This window comes from Trichechus manatus, unplaced genomic scaffold (genome assembly GCF_000243295.1).
Source record: "Trichechus manatus latirostris isolate Lorelei unplaced genomic scaffold, TriManLat1.0 scaffold00067, whole genome shotgun sequence".
NCBI lineage: Eukaryota > Metazoa > Chordata > Mammalia > Sirenia > Trichechidae > Trichechus > Trichechus manatus.
Window position 1 is genome coordinate 13,433,803 of NW_004444003.1, and position 16,796 is coordinate 13,450,598.

At 35.1% G+C, this 16,796-nt stretch overlaps 1 protein-coding gene across 1 annotated transcript in view; it reads left to right on the forward strand.

The window, feature by feature from the left end:
- The window catches only part of GDI2 (GDP dissociation inhibitor 2), a 56,606-nt gene that overhangs the window by 25,975 nt on the left and 13,835 nt on the right, over window positions 1–16,796 (forward strand). The window contains exons 4-6 of the mRNA XM_004379717.2: window positions 6,233–6,367; window positions 12,123–12,321; window positions 12,587–12,718. Coding sequence (XP_004379774.1) covers window positions 6,233–6,367; window positions 12,123–12,321; window positions 12,587–12,718 — 466 coding nt within the window. The remainder of the gene's footprint in view (window positions 1–6,232; window positions 6,368–12,122; window positions 12,322–12,586; window positions 12,719–16,796) is intronic.

Consider the following 16,796-nt stretch of genomic DNA (forward strand, 5'->3'; position numbering starts at 1 on the left):
TTGTGCCAGTACCAGGCTGTTTTGACTACCGCAGTTATATAGTAGGTTCTGTGGTCACGTAGTGTGAGTCCTACAACCTTTTTCTTCTTCAATAGTGCTTTACTTATTCGGGGCTTCTTCCCTTTCCATATAAAGTTAATGATTAGTTTTTCCACCTCTTTGAAGAATGTTGTTGGTATTTGGATTGGGATTGTGTTGTATCTGTAAATTGCTTTGGGTAGAATTGTCATTTTCACAATGTTGAGTCTACCTATCCATAAGCATGGTATGTTTTTCCATTTATGTAGTCACCATCATATTTGAACGAGAGTTTTGCGGGGTATATTATTCTTGGCTGGCAGTTTTTTTCTTTCAAGGTTTTATATATGTCATCCCATTGCCTTCTTGCCTGCATGATTTCTGCTGAATAAGCCGAACTTAGTCTTATTGTTTCTCCTCTGTTATGTGACTTTTTGTTTTTCTTGAGCTGCTCTCAGGATTCTTTGTTTGTCTTTGGTTTTAGTGAGAGTGATTATGATATGCCTTGGTGATTTTCTTTTGGGGACTGTCCTATATGGGGTTCGTTGAGCTTGTTGGTCAGGTTTTCATCTTTCATGATATTGGGGAAGTCTTCTGTCAGCAGTTCTTCAGCGATCCTCTCTGTGTCTTCTGTTCTCTCTCCCTGTTCTGGAACTCCGATCACTCGCAGAGTTTTGCTTTTGATTGTATCCCACATAATTCTCAGGGTCTCTTCATTTTTCTTTGTTCTTTTTTCTGATTTTTCCTCAAACAGAGTTGTATCTAAGTGTTTGCTTCAATTCCACTGATCCTGTCTTCCACCGTTTCAAATCTCTTCCTCAGCGCTTCTATGACACTGTCCTTTTCTGAAATCTTGTTGTTTATCTTTTGGATTTCTAATTGTTTTTGTATAATTTCTAGTTGTGAATTTATTTTTGCATTTTGTTCCTGCATTATTTTCCTGAATTCTTCCATTTTCTTTGTCTGTATTTTCCATGAATTTGTCTGCGTTTTCCATGAATCTGTTTTTTCCTCATTTTTGTCTGCTTTTTGCTTCAACCCTTGGATAATTCTGAGTATTAGAGATTTGAATTCCCTATCAGGTAGTTCTAGTGCCTTTTCTAATACCGGAATGTCATCTGGTGTTTTATTTTGGACGCCTACTGGAACCATCCTGTCCTGTTTTTGTAAATGTTTTGATATTGTGTGCTGTTTTCGGGGCATTCAGTAGTTATTTTTCTCATTTATTGATTGTAGGTTTGTTTGTTTCATCCTGTTTTTTTTTTTTTTAATTTGGCTATGTGTGAGTAGGCAGGCTCTGTGTTCTTTGTGTTTGCTCGTCTGTGGGCACGATACTTTTTGCCTCCTTCTCCAATTGGCAGGGTCAGTCACTCATATATGGTATAGCGGGTCTAGCTGAAGAGGAGTTGCTGGGATAGATTGTTTTTGGCACTTACTTCAGCCACCAGGGCGGGTCGCTAATCAGTGCAGGGTAGGTTCTGGTAGGCCGTGCCTTTGCTGCTTGGTGGTGTGATGTTAAGTGCACGGTGCAAGTAGGCAGGATGGAGGGGGGAGATTGTGATGTGTGGAGCTAAGATGGGTATGGGAGAGAGGAGGGTGGAACAGGAGCCAAAAACATACAAACAAAAAAGTGCTAGGGGAGCTTGCCGTTGGAGTGGAGAGATGAAAAACTATGAAATGGAGAAAAGCAAAAAAGGGACGAAGAAGAGAAAAAAGAAAAGAATGAATAAACAAAAATTAGAAAGAGAAAAAGAGCAGCAAAGCTCCCAGGGATCCCACCGGTACGGCTACGAGGTCTGGGGAAGTTGTTCCCAGGTGTTGAAGTACAGCCTGGCTAGGACGCTTAGAGGTATTCAGTGCCAGGTATCCAGGGGACAGGAAGAAAAGGAAGGTATAGAGAGACGAGAAACTGAGTAATGAAGAGAGACAAAAAGGGAAAAAGAGGTAAAAGAAAACAAAACAAATTATAAAAACAACAAGAAAAATCGCAAAAAAAAAAAAGAAATGCCCTCAGGGATCCCTCTGTGCAAGCTGAGGGGGTAGGTCCCAAGCCCGGCCAGAACGGGCTCCTAACTCGAGAAAAGAAAAAGAAAACAAACAAACAGTTGAAAACAAACAAACAAAACAGAGCCCCGGGATCCTGCCAGCATGGCAGCACGGACTGGGAAGCAGTTCCACGCTCGAACGGAGCTCCACAGCCCCTCCGGAAGAAGCAAAGATGGTGCATGGAGCCAGGTATTAGAGCAAAAGGAGGTGGTGAGAGGTAAGGAAGAAATCAAAAGAAGCGGAGAAAAGCAACTCCAACAGCCAACAAATGGCACTCAGGGAGTCGGCCAGTGCAGTCGGGTGGAATCCAAGCAGCCAGTGCTTCCTGGCCAAGAGACTGTGGCTGTGGCAAGCAGAGGAGGCCAAGTGGGGGGTGTGAAAGTGTATATCGCCAGTAACCAGTTGTTCTGTCTCCTGCTGGAAGCTCCATGAAGCTGGTTTCTCATACCCCTGTTGGCTGGTTTCTGATAGGAGTGGAAGATGGCAGATCCGTGCTGCATTAGCTGATAGGGGACCTCTCCATGTATGTCTCCTCGCTCACTCTTCTCTGTCAGTTTCTTACTCCATTTGGTGCTTGACTGAGTTCTTTATCTCTACATTTGATGTTTAGGATTTCAGGATTGCTGTTTTCTCTGTTTGGCTTAGTTTTTCTGATCTTTGCTTTGGATGGACGGCGTGGTGCTTCTGCCTAGAGCGCCGTGTTGCCAGAAGTTGATTGTAGATTTTTAAAAATAATTTTTTTGTATTAATTTTTTTGCCCTTTTTTTCCCCAAAAAAATACATGCTCTAATTTCCATGTTGAGGGAAGAATGATAATGCTTCTGGGAAAATGAGAGCATCGTTCTCTACCTCATTCCCCTGGTTTATTCTTATCTCAGTCCAGCACTGTCATAGGTTTTCTTGTTTTCACTTTTTCCATGCCTGGCTTTTTTTTTTTAGTCTCTCATAACAGACTTGAGTATTGCTTTCTCTTAATTCTATTCTTGTTGACTTGCATATTGTCTAATGCAAACCTTTTCCTCTCAGGACACTGCAGTCCCTCTTCCTTCTTGCCCTCTTAGCAGTCTTCTTTTTCTACATATATACACCTTTGATTTTGAGTGATTTTCCTCCCTTGTCACAACCCCTTGTTAAAGTCATGTTAACAGTAGCATCTCAGTGGATTTCTTTCTCTGTTGTGAGGTTTTGAATTGCTTGGAGTTTTCTGTCTTTCAGAGGCTTAATGACTTCCCTGTTTAAGATTCAGGGATCTGCAGCATTGATCTTTTTCACTATGATTTTATTTATTCCTACTTTGCTGCCTTGAATCGGTCCTAACGGGTGTTTACTGGATGGTCTGATACAACTGGAAAAGCGAAAGTTGGTTAAGTCATCCTTTCCTGTAAGCAACCCTTCTGTTACCCAAATACTTTTTTCCCAGGAAAATATTTGGTTATAGAAGGAGAAAAAAATACCACTGGGGATATCTTAGATCTAGGATTCTGTTCATTTTGAGGACAGCTAATTTTGGGCAAATGTGAAATTTTCTAGATTTTTCTTACCTCAGTGGGTTATATCAGGTTGTATATCAATGATTAGTGTGAGTTTTTGTTTTCCATTAGATTCTATATATTTCAAGTACAGAGATATGCTTATTTATCTTTGTGTCTCCAGCACCCAGCATATGTATAAAGATTCTTTTTTTTTTTTTAAGTGTTATAATTTGAGTGAAAGTTTACAATTCAAGTTAGTCTCTCATACAAAAATTTATACATACATTGTTATGTGACCCTAACTGTGACAGTACACTCCTCCTTTCCACCCCAGATTTCTCATGTCCATTCAACCAACTCCTGACCCTCTCTGCCTTCTCACCTCACCTCTGGACAGGAGCTGCCCATCTGGTCTCATGTATCTACTTGAGCTAAGAAGCACACTCTTTATGAGCATCACTTTATGTCCCATAGTCCAGTCTAATCTTTGTCTGAAGAGTTGGTCATGGGAATGGTTTTAGTTCTGGGTTGACAGAGAGTCCGGGGGCCATGCTCTCTGGGGTACCTCCAGTCTCAGTCAAACCATTAAGTCTGGTCTTTTTACTAAAATTTGAGTTCTGCACTGCACCCCACTTTTCTCCTGCTCCATCAGGGACTCTCTGTTGTGTTCCCTGTCAGGATTTTTGCTCTATTTTTTAATGTGAGGAGCTGTATTTTTTAAAAAATTACTGTAGTATTAGTACCTACTTTGTTGGTTATAAGTCTGTTTGTATCCCATGAAATAAAGAGTGTACCATCCTTTCCTTGGTTTTAAGTTTGTATTCTATAGTTTGTTTTAATAGAAGGAAATCTTACGTTTGAGTTTTTCTTTTAATTTAAAATTGACTAATTTTTTTGATGTAAATGGTAAACACATATTTTTGATTATGTAATATAATTATTTTATTAAAATTAGAAAACAGATAAATAGAAAGGAAATAAAATTTACATTATCACAATCTTATCATCTGGATTTAATCACAGTTAACATTTTGGTGTGTAACCTGCCAAGCCATATATTGCAAATTTCTTTTTCTGCCCAGTTAACATGTTGGATTTTTTTTTTTTTAGCCAATATTTTGTGAACATCTGCGAGAAAGTGTGTGTGTGTTTCTGTGTGTTGGTGATACACTTCTTTGTATACTCCTAGAAGTATAATATGGGGATAAAGGCAACAGATTTTTTTTTTTTTTAAGGCTTTTTGCTTTATATTGCCAAATTTTACTTGCACCAGTAGACTGTCAGTAATTACTATCACCAAATTGTACTTTCACCAGTAGACTATCTTTACACTACCCCTTTCCGGATATCTTTACTAATTCTGGGTATTATTCTTTTTAATTTTTGTCACTGAAAGGCATAACATTGTTATTTTTTTGTATTATTTCTATTTGTTTGAGGACGAAGTGATGTCCAGATGTTTGACTTTTATATTTTTTACTGAGTTGGCCGTTCTTGTACTTTACACATTTTTCTATTGTAGTTTTTGTATTTTTTCCATATTGATTTGAAAGCGCTCTTATAGATTAAGGATATTAACCCTTTTCACATGTGTTGAAAATATCTTTTCCAGTTTGTGATTTGTCTTACAGTGCTGTTTTGTTATTTTTTTTCTTAAACAAAGGCTTTTTATTTTCACATGGTCATATTGGTTGATCCTTTTTTTTTTTTTAATTGTTTTTGATTTAGAGAAATTTTCTCCCCACCTCAAGGTTATAAAAGTACAAATACTCACTTCCGATGGTTTTATACATATATTAACCTATTTTACCATACAAATAAATTGATCTGTTTTATTTTCCTATTGGCTGACATTTATGTTTTCAAAACCTGGCTAGTCAGTTGTCCCTCAACAGTCTTTTCCATTTTAGTTTGAACTTTTATCATATATTAAATTTTTATACATGAGGTCTCTGTATTATTTTCCACTAATTTGTTTTCTATTTCTGTGCCAGCATCACATCAATTATTGTAATTGTACAATATGCTTTAATGTCTGGCTGCATAAAGCTCTCCACATTATTTATTTCTTGTTCTCAACAAACAAACAAAAAACAAAAAAAAATTTGGCCACCCTGGTGTGTTTATTTTTTCAAATAAGCTTTAAATAATTTTGTTGGTGTTTCAAACAACTTTGTTAGTTTTGGTATACCAAAATTTCTTTGACTTTTAGGCAGGTAATATTTCTAATTGTAAGCCTGGCTCTTTCTTTATCTGAAGTTAATGCTCACTTTAATAAATGTAGATTGAGTAGAAACTGAAAAGCATAGATTTCTAAAAAATTTCACCTATGAGGTACCACTCTTTAAAATATAAGAACTGTAAAGAAACCCAAATGCATTTGTAATAATAACTACAATTCTAAACCTCAGACCTCTGATAGTTTATAGCTTTTATGAAGGCCAGTTGATATAGTTATTAACCTTGAAGTTGTAATGTTAAAAAAAAAAAACCACTTTTTACTATACTAAGCAATAGGTATGCATTCTGGTTGTACCATTTAAGATATGGCTTTGGAGTTTTTTTTTTTTAATAGGCGTTATTAGAAAATGTTAAGAAAAAATTGGGTAGCCATATTCGTAAATGTGCTTTTATTTCTGCTAATTTTTAAAGGTAGTAACATTTAAGTTATAGTTTGAATTATGTGATTCTTATAGGTCAGCTGGTTAAGATGCTGCTTTATACAGAGGTAACTCGCTACTTGGATTTCAAAGTAACTGAAGGGAGCTTTGTCTATAAGGGAGGAAAAATCTACAAAGTTCCTTCCACTGAAGCAGAAGCCCTGGCATCTAGTAAGTGATTTTATTTTGTTTTCTCAGAATAAGATTTTATAATGGAAAAGAATCTTAGAGATAAAATGTAATACCCCCTAAGCCATCTGTAGGAATCCCTGGTGGCGTAGTGGTTAAGAACTGCGGCTGCTAACCAAAAGGTCGGCAGTTTGAATCCACCAGGCACTCCTTGGGAATCGTATGGGACAGTTCTACTCTGTCCTGTGGGGTGCTATGAGTCAAAATTGTCTCGACGGCAGTGGGTTTGATTTTTTTTTTTTTGAAGCCATCTGTGGAGCCCTAGTGGTGTAGTGGTTAAGAGCTTGACTGCTAACCAAAAAGTTGGTGGTTCGATTCCATCAGCCACTTGCTGGACACCAACTCTGTCTTATAGGGTCGCTTTGAGTCGAAATCGACTCAACGGAAACGGTTTTAGTTTTTTTAGTAAGCCACCTGTCCATCCATCCATCCATCCAGTCAGCAGATATTTATTGAATGTCTGTTATGTGTCAGTCACTGTTTTAGACAGTGGGATGTATTAGTGAATGAAATATTATAAAAAATTCCTACCCTTGTGAAGCTTAGAGTTTGACTATTTGTAAATAAGTAGCAGCTTGTTGCTGGTAGGTCTGAAACCGTTTGATCTAGTAGTGCCCTTTCCATAATAATTCATAATAGCTATCATTTTTTGAATCTTTTCTATTGCTAGGCTGTGCACAAAACACTTCACATCCATTTTCTTTCTTATTTAACTTTTGAAACATCTCTATAAGACATTCATTTTATAGGTGAGAAACTCGGGCTTGAAATCACATAGGTACTGTCAGGATTGGAATTGAAGCCCCGGTTCTATGCTTAACCATTTTATTAAGCTGATCCCTACCTTATATTATCCAATCCACCAAAAAAGAAAAGAACTCCATTCTGGTGATGCTCATCTTTTAGTTGTTGCTGTTGTCATTCACCAACATTTCTGTTTTTAGGAATTCCCCATGAGTATGAAGTGATTTTATTCTCTACCCAAAGTTACTTCCTGTACTGGCTCATTGGAGATTCCAGGTTAACCATTATCTCTGGTATCTCTTTTAAATAGCAAATACCCCTAGAAAAGACCTTCCATCCTTCAAGGTGTTTTAGTCATTGTGAAGAGCAGTTTGAAGCAGGATAAATGTGTGTAATGAAAAGGTAGAGGAGTTTTACAGATTGTAAGTGCTCTAGGAGTTTAGAGGAGGGAAAGACTTAGATTGGGATGATAGGAAAAGTGCCTTTAAATTCTCTACTAATTATGTTGGCATTAGTTTTGAAAGTTTTCTTACTTGTAAGCTCATTTTGAATTATTTTGGCAGTTTCTCTAACTTCATTTATTTACTTCTTGTTATTAGGGAAGAAAATATTGTGCAAACAATGTTGAAAGATGCTATTCAGAAAATAAATACCAATAAGAATTGTGACTTGGTTAGAAATGACAATTAGGGAAGGAAAGGAATGGTTCCTGATTAAGTTGGAGCTAGTTAATGATGTAATCATAGATTAGAAATTATTTTAAGTCTTTTAAGTGACAGTATAAATTCAGTCTAAATAATTTTCATAGAAATAGGAATTCAAAAGTTGGAATAGAATCCTTTTTAACAAAGTTTGTGTTTTAGTATTTTTAAATTTTTGTTGTTTACTCTTGGAGCTCTTATCTATATTAATAGCTTCAACTCCTTCCTTCATTTAATAAAAATTTGAGGACTTTTGGCAGAATTTTATTTTTCCCTCTTTAATTTTTTCAAATATGTAAAACATTTATATGGCTGGAAATTCAGAGTGATATAAAAAAGTATACTCAGCGTCTCATCTCCGTCTTTCCCACTCCATTTTTTCTACCCGGTAGATACCCATTTTCATTTGTTTCAGGTTTATCTTTTTTATGTTCCCTTTTGTAAAAATAAGCAAATGTGTTTATGTGTATAAAGTTAGGTTTTTTGAGGTATAATTCACCTGCAGGAAAATTCACCCTTTTTAGTATATAGTTTTATGAATTTTAACCAAATTACTGCCTGATCAGCAGCTGTTTTTAAGTTAATAGATAGGATTTAAAAGTAGGCAAGAAAATTCTAGACAGAATGAAGGAATGGGACAAGGAAAGGTATAAAGGTGGAGAAGTTTAAGAGAAGAATGGATAAAAACAGGTTATTTGTTAATTTTAATAATAGCCAACTTTTTTTTTTTTTTTTGAGCATTTATGTTCCAGGCAAATATATACTAAGTACTATATGTGTATTGTCTAACTGTATTTTAGATAGTACTTTGCTACAGCCCTGTGAGGTGGGTGCTATTATTATCTTCATTTTAGAGATGGGAAAACTGAGGTATATGAGTGTGAAGGAAAAGCCAAAAGTAGCATCACTAGTGACTGATAGAACTGGATTGAAGCCAGGTTTATCTGACTCTAGAACTCCACATTCTTACTGTCATACAGTAGTGTAGGCAGCTTTTTAGATCTTTAACAACTATCACACACCCTCTAACTCTTTTTCTTCTTCATGCCAACATTTCTAGATCCCTCAGCTATTTGTCATGTATTATGTTATCTGAATCTCTTGGCCAGTCTTCTTTGGAAATTCTCTGATGTGCCAAGATCCTATATATAATATGACAGCCACACTGGACACCATACTCCAAATGTTTTCTGCGAAGTCAATGTCCGTGAGACTGTTACTTTTCTAGAACAGTATATTTTCATTGATGTAGCCTAAATCTGTATTGGCTTTTTTAGGAAATATATATTGTTGGTTTTTTGGTAGTTCCTGAGGTCAACTAAAACCTCAAGGTTCCAATAAATATTTGTTGATTAGCCAAACTGAGGTAGTCAAATCAATGAAAAATATATTTGACCTGTAGAGTAATGTTGAACACAGATAACTATGTCCAGAAATGTCTTGAGAAGGTTTTGTGAATACCTTTGAAATGTTCCCAGCAAAATCTATCTTAAATCTTTAGCTTGTATGTTTATTCTACTGCTGTGAGGTATCTATTTGTCTGGAATGTTAGCACCTTTGATATCATCAAATCACTTTTAAAAAAAAATCTACTCTGTTGTGTGGACTTATACCATAGTTTGCTTATCCATCCACTCACGTATTGAAGGACATCTTGGTTGCTTCCAGAGCAAACCATTTTTGATACCACAAAACAAGTGAATTGGCACTATGAAGTAGGTATGACTGGTGCAACACCCAGTTGCTAATCATCTGGAGTTAAGTCATTTAGGTCTACCTTTAAAAATACAGGTAGTGCCTCACTTACGACGGGATTCTGTTCCATTGACTCTGTCGTAAGTCGGTTCTGACATAAGTCAAATACCTCTTTTTTTTTTTTTTTTAAAGTTTTCATTATTATTGCCTTTTATTGTCAGTATCTTTATAAATCTGATCTTTATTTGTCTTTGAGGTTTGACATGAGATTGATAACATCAGCAAATTACCTGCTACATCATTGTATGTAGCATATATTATTAATGATAAGATGTACAAAAAAATAAAAAAAGATGGTCATAAGTGTGGTCGTCGTAACTGGAATACTTCGTTAAGTTGGGGACTACCTGTGTATTTTGTGCACCATATCTTACTAGTGTTCTTAGGACACTAATTCAGCTCTGATTTTTTTTTTCCAGTAGTCTGTGGTCAAATTGTATACCTGTTAGCTAATGGGAAAGCTTTTATCTGGTCTCTTTTTGAATCTGCTCTGTATTCTGTAGCTTTTCATGTTTTAGAAATCTTGACCTAAGCTGTATATTTTAATAAATAAACCTCAGTGTGTAAGTGAATGAAGAAAAGTAAAACAGCATTTGAGATGTAATTAAGACAACTACTCAGACTAGAGTAATCCTGAAAAAGTGGTTTTTCCTAAATCTTTTATCATATATGTGGATATTCTTTATGTACCATATATCCAGTATATAAATAAGTCACCTTCTTTTATATTCACTCCCATTATATGTTAATTCATGGATTAAGGATGTATTGAGCACTTGCTATGTTCCAGATACTCTTCTAGGTTTGGGGCTGGGAAAGATTCAACAGAGGGAAAAAAGAGAACTAAAAATTCTTTTCCTTATAGAGCTTACGTTAGTGGGAGACCAACAATAAACAAATGAGGAAAAATATGTCAGAGGTGATATGACATCATATCTTTTCTTTTTTCTTTCTCTATGAAGAAAGAAAAAATGGGAAGGGGTTAGGGGAATACAGTTTTAAATAGGATAATTAGGGGAGTCCTCATATAAAAATTATGCAGTAGGCAACAAATTACTATTTGAACCTTTTCGATTATGACTTTTTCAGAATGAGCACTGCATCTCTAAAATGTAACAGCAGTGGTATCTGGTTCTGATGCTGTATCAGCTGGTAATTGAGACCAGTAGCTTGGTGCCATGTATAGCAACATAAAAATAAGGGGTAAAGAAGCAGCTAGAGCATCTTTACTATGCTGTAGAATAGAAGTAGGGCTGATATCTGTTACTATCAGGCTTAAGGATTAGGTGAAGGAAGAAGAGGAAAGAAAGAAGGGGATTAAAACAAAAACAAAAAACAATAAATAGGGTTTTATTTTGATTAATTAAAATAAGTTATGAGATACTCCAAAATGAACTATTGGTAGTAGCTTTCTGTCCCAACAGGCAGTGTCCACCAGAGTATACATGAGTTACAAGTACATTTGAAATAGTGTCTTATGTTTCCTTTTGGCTGTCTTATTCCTATCCCTGACAGCTCAACTTGAGTCTTAGGTATAGTGCTGATAAGGTAATGGAGTATTTCTTTTTAGCCTTATGCCTTTCCTGTGTGTATATTCAGTCCATTTTTTTAGGGTTATAAATCTTAATTAAAAAAAATGTAGTCAGCTGTTGTTAATAGCCTCATAATTGTTTTAAGTTTTATTAGTTTCAACTATAAAATAGTCTTGGCAGAAATAATATTAAAAATATCAAAACATTAAATTATCAACAGATTGAAAAAGTGAAAGTTTTTGTATTTTTAAAGCTATGGTTGTTTTTAAAGTAGCTGTACAGTTTAGGAAAGAGAAAGTAAGGAGGTAAAAACAAAACTATCTTTTCCCATTGGCCACTTGTCTTTTTACCATCTATGTACTACTAGTATGAATACTGACTAGTTCGAAGAGCTTAAGATTTTTAAAGTGGTAGTTTGTTAACTGTCTCCTCATCTGCTTTTTAATATAATAAAAGCAGTGAAGTGTATTATCTGGGACTTCATTAAACTAGCAGCATAATCAACATCTAAATTTCACTGATGTCAGTGTTTTCTTGGAATCTAAGCTTCTTTTCTATTAAGTGCCAGAGTATATCTGAGCATATAGAAAAGGAAAGGGAAGAATTTTAGGCAATTGGCTGAGTATAGATCAGCATTGTCAAGGGAAGAACATACAGATGGATACCTTCATGGATGATATTTTTTCAGAGTCCTTATTTACCTTGTACTTAATAAAAGATGTAATTAGAATTATATTACATTTAATTAAGTACTGATTATAATTACTTGTGATTGTGTTTTAAAATTGAAGACTTTATAACTGACCTGTTGTAATTATGTCAGCTTATTTTAAAAACCATTGTGAAACTGGGGGCTTTGTCATCCAAACTCACTTATCTTATATTGCACAATGAGCTAGAAGAGCCCCAGTTAATAACATGGCCCATTTAAAATTTCCTCTCATATATTCCCTTTTACTCAGTATCCTATTGTGATTGTGTGCTTTTTAAAAAATTCTTTTTTAGGCTTAATGGGGCTGTTTGAAAAACGTCGTTTCCGAAAATTCCTAGTGTACGTTGCCAACTTCGATGAAAAAGATCCTAGAACTTTTGAGGGCATTGATCCTAAGAAGACTACAATGCGAGATGTGTATAAGAAATTTGACTTGGGCCAAGACGTTATAGATTTTACTGGTCATGCCCTTGCACTTTACAGAACTGATGAGTAAGTTTTTTGGTTTTTAGATTTGTATTTTTCTTGGAACTCTTTTACGGAATTTCCCAATTCTCCAAACAGAAAATTCTAACAAAATGAACATAACCATGTTATACTGTGAAAGAAGAGGATCTAGCTGCAAATTAGTGTTAGAACCTTTTAAGTGAAGTATGTTAGGTAGTGGATTTAAATCACTTCAGAAAAAAAGATTTTTAAATTGAAAACCAAGAATTAAAATAAAAATCTTTTCTAATATTCATTTACTTTTCTCCAGTTATTTAGATCAATCATGTTGTGAAACTATTAATAGGATTAAACTTTACAGTGAGTCTTTGGCAAGATATGGCAAAAGCCCATACCTTTATCCACTTTATGGCCTTGGAGAACTGCCACAAGGATTTGCAAGGTAAGAGCCCATATTTAACTTGTTAGCTAAAACCTTACTGATCTTGACCCCTATCTTCAGCATAAGTGTATGAGATATGGTTGTAAATAGTGAGATGAGATATGGCTGTGAGTAATGAGCTGCTTTTTATTTCTCTTTCTGTTATTAATTTTTTATTGTGGTTAAAATATACATAACAAAGGATATGCCCACTTAACAATTGCTGCATATACAATTCAGTGATACTTATCACATTCTTGAAGTTGTGCAGCCATTCTCGCTATCTATTCCAAATCATTCCACCACCATTAACATAAACTCAGTGCCTCCTAAGCAAAAATTCTTCCCACCCTTTTTCTCATCCCTGGTAAAACCACTGGTAATCTTTGGTTTCTATATATTTGCTTATTTCACATAAGTGAGATCATTCAGTATATGTCCTTTTGCGGCTGACTGATCTCATTTGGCATGATGTTTTTCAGGGTTCATCCATGTTGTGGCATGCATCAGGACTTCATTTTTCTTTATGGATGAGTAGAACTCCGTTGTGTGTATATACCGCATTTTGTTTGTCCATTCATCTACTGATGGACATTTCAGGTGTTTCTACCTTTTGGCTACTGTGAAAAGTGCTTCAGTGAACATTGGTATACAGGTTTCTGTTTGCCTTCTTGCCTTCACCTCTGCGTATATACCTAGGCTTGGGATTGCTGGGTCATATGGTAGTTCTGTGTTCGACTTTTTGAGAAACTGACAAACTGTTTTCTATAGTGGCTGTACCATTTTACATTTCCATCAGCAATGGATGAGGGTTCTAGTTTCCCCACAACTTCACCAAAACCTATTGTTTTTCATTTTTTGGATCATTGGCATTCTAACAGGGGTGAGTTGGTATCTCATCGTGGTTTAATTTGCATCTCCCTAATGGCTAATGATGTTGAGCATCTTTTCATATGCTTGTTGGCCATTTGAATATCTTCTTTGGTGAAATGTCTTGTTTAAGTCCTTTGCCCATTTTTTGATTGGGTTGTTTGTCTTTTTGTTGTAGAAGTTTTTGTGTTTTTTTTTTTAATATATATTTTGTATATTAGACCCTTATCAGATATATGGTTCCCCAAAATTTTCTCCCAGTCTGTAGGTTGTCTTTTCACTTTTTTGATAGAAGTCCTTTAATGTACGAAAGTAATTTTTATGAGGTCTCATTTGTCTATTTTGGTTTTTGATGCGTGTGCTTTTGTTGTCATATCCAATAATACACAGTTAAAAGCTAGGCCCCGTAGCGATGCCCTATATTTTCTCTGTGAATTTTTTTGTTTTAGGTTTCACATTTAGGCCTGTGATCCATTTTGAATTGGTTTTTGTATATAGTATGAAGCATGGATCCTGATTCATTCTTCTGCATGTGGAAATCTAATTTTCCCAGCACCATTTATTGAAGAACTTTTCCTTCCCCGTTGAATAGACTTAACACCCTGGTCAAAAATCATTTGACCATAGATCATTCCATTGGTCCACATGTCTATTATTATGCCAGTACCAGGCTGTTTTAATTACTGTAGCTTATAGTATGTTTTGGAATCAGGAAGTATGAGTCCTCCTACTTTATTCTTCTTCTTCAAGATTGCTTTAGCTCTTCAGGGTCCCTTGCCCTTCCATGTAAATTTAGAGATTGGCTTTTCTGTTTCTGTCAAGAAGGCTATTGAGGTTTTGATTAAGATTGCATTGAATTTATAGATTGCTTTGGGTACTGTTGACAGCTGTATTAAGCCTTCCAGTCCACGAACGTGGAGTGTCCTTCCATTTATTTAGGTCTTCTTTATTTTAGTAATGTCTTCTGGTTTTCTGTGTACAGGTCTTTCACCTTTATGGTTAAATTTATTCCTGGATACTTTATTCTTTTACATGCTATTGTAAATGGTAATGTTTCCTTAATTTCCTTTTCCACTTGCTCATTGCTGATGTATAGAAACCCAACTGATACTTGTGTGTTGACCTTGTATCCTGCCACTTCGCTGAATTCATTTGATAACTTTTTATTTTAAAGAACTTTTTTTATTGAAATTAAATTTACATATAATGAAATGCACAGATCTTGAGTAAAAATCAATTGGTTTTTGATAAATGTATAGACTTATGAAACCAAAACGCCAATCAAAATATAGAACATTTTCATCACCGACAAACTTCCCTTGTGGCGTGTCGTAATCAATCTCTACCCGCCAACTACATTTTCATTTTGTAGCAGTTTTTACCACTATAGATTACTTTTGCCTGTTCTTGAAGTTCATATAAAGGAGTAATACAACATGTACTCATTTTTGTCTGATTTTTGCTTAGTAGTATTTTTGAGATTCATCCATGTGGATGCATGTACTGGTAGTTTGTTCTTTTTTATAGTTGAGTAGTATTTCATTATATGAAAATACCACAGCTTGTGTATCCATTCTCCTGTTGATGGACATTTTTTTTTTTTTTTTTTTTTTTTTTGGCTATTATAAATGTTGCTCCTATGAAATTTTGTGTCTGAGTCTTTCTGTGGACATAGGTTGTCATTTCTTTTGGATAAATATCCAGGAGTGGAATTGCTAGTTGGTATGATGAGTATGTGTTTAACTTCATAAAAACTGCCAAACTGTTTTTCAGAGTGATTGTGCCATTTTACATACTCTTAGTATATAAGAGTTCCAGTTGTTCTACATTCTTGTCAGCGTTTAGTTTTGTCAGTCTTTTTAATTTTAACCATTCAATTGGATGTGAAATGCTATCTCATTATGATTTTAACTCGAATTTCATGAGTACTAATGTTAACACCTTTTTGTGTGCTTATTGGCCATTTGTATGTCTTTGTGGTATGATGTTCATGTCTTTTGCACATTTAAAAACATTTGGGTTGTCTTTTTGTTTTTGATTTTTAGGAGATCTTGATGTATTCTGGCAGAAATTGTTTTGTCAAGTATACATATTACAAATATTTTCTCTCATACTGTAGCTTGCCTTTTGATAGTCAAAGTTTTAATTTTTAATCAGATCTAATATATCAAAAAAGTTTTTCATGCTTAGTACCTTTTGGGTCCTATCTGAGAAATTTTTGCCTACCTCAAGATACAAAGATACTCTATGTTTTTGTTTTTTTCTAGAAGCCTTATAGTTTTAACATTGTGTTATAATTTTTAAAGTTTGGGGTCTATCTTGAAATAATTTTGGTGTGTGGGGTGAGGTAGGGCTTGTGGTTCATTTTTTCCACACTTATGTGTAGTTGTTTTAGTACCGTTTGTTGAAAAAATTCCCATCTCCGGTAAAGCCTTGGTGCCTTTTTGGAAGATCAGAGCTTTGTTCCAATGATGTATTTACCTTTCCTGCACCATTACTACATTGCCCTGATTATTATACTTTTATAATAAGTCATGAATCAGATAATGTAAATCCTCATTTGTTTGTTTTTCAAAATTGTTTTAGCTATTCTAGGTTCTTTGCATTTCCATATTCATTTTAGAGTTAAGTTGTCAATTTCTAGGAAAAAAAACTTGCTAAGATTTTGATTGGGATTGAGATAAATCAGTAGATCAGTTAGGGGGAGAATTGTCACCTTAATAATATCGAGTCTTCCAGTCCATGACCAAGCTATATCTATCTACCTATTTAGACTTTGTCTCAGCAGTGTTTTGTAGCTTTCATTGTAGAGATCTAGCACTTTTTTTTGTTAAATTTATGCATACGTATGTTGTTATTTTGATGCTGCTGTTAATGAAATTTATTTTTAATTTTATGGTGCTTTAGGTCAGCATTTACAGCTCAAGTTAGTTTCTCATTCAAAAATTTATACATATACTGTTTTATGATGTTGGTTGCAATCCCTGTAATGTGTCACCTGGGTTCCTCATGTCCGTTCATCCAGTTTATGTTCCTTCCTGCCTTGCTTTCGGGCACGAGTTGCCCATTTCGTCTCATAAACGTGACTGAACTCAGAAGCACATTCCTCACATGTGTTACTGTTTGTTTTATAGACCTGTCTAATCTTTGTCTGAAAGGTGGACTTCAGGAGTTGTTTCAATTCTGAGTTAGCAGAGTGTCCAGGGGTCATAGTCTCAGGGGTTCCTCC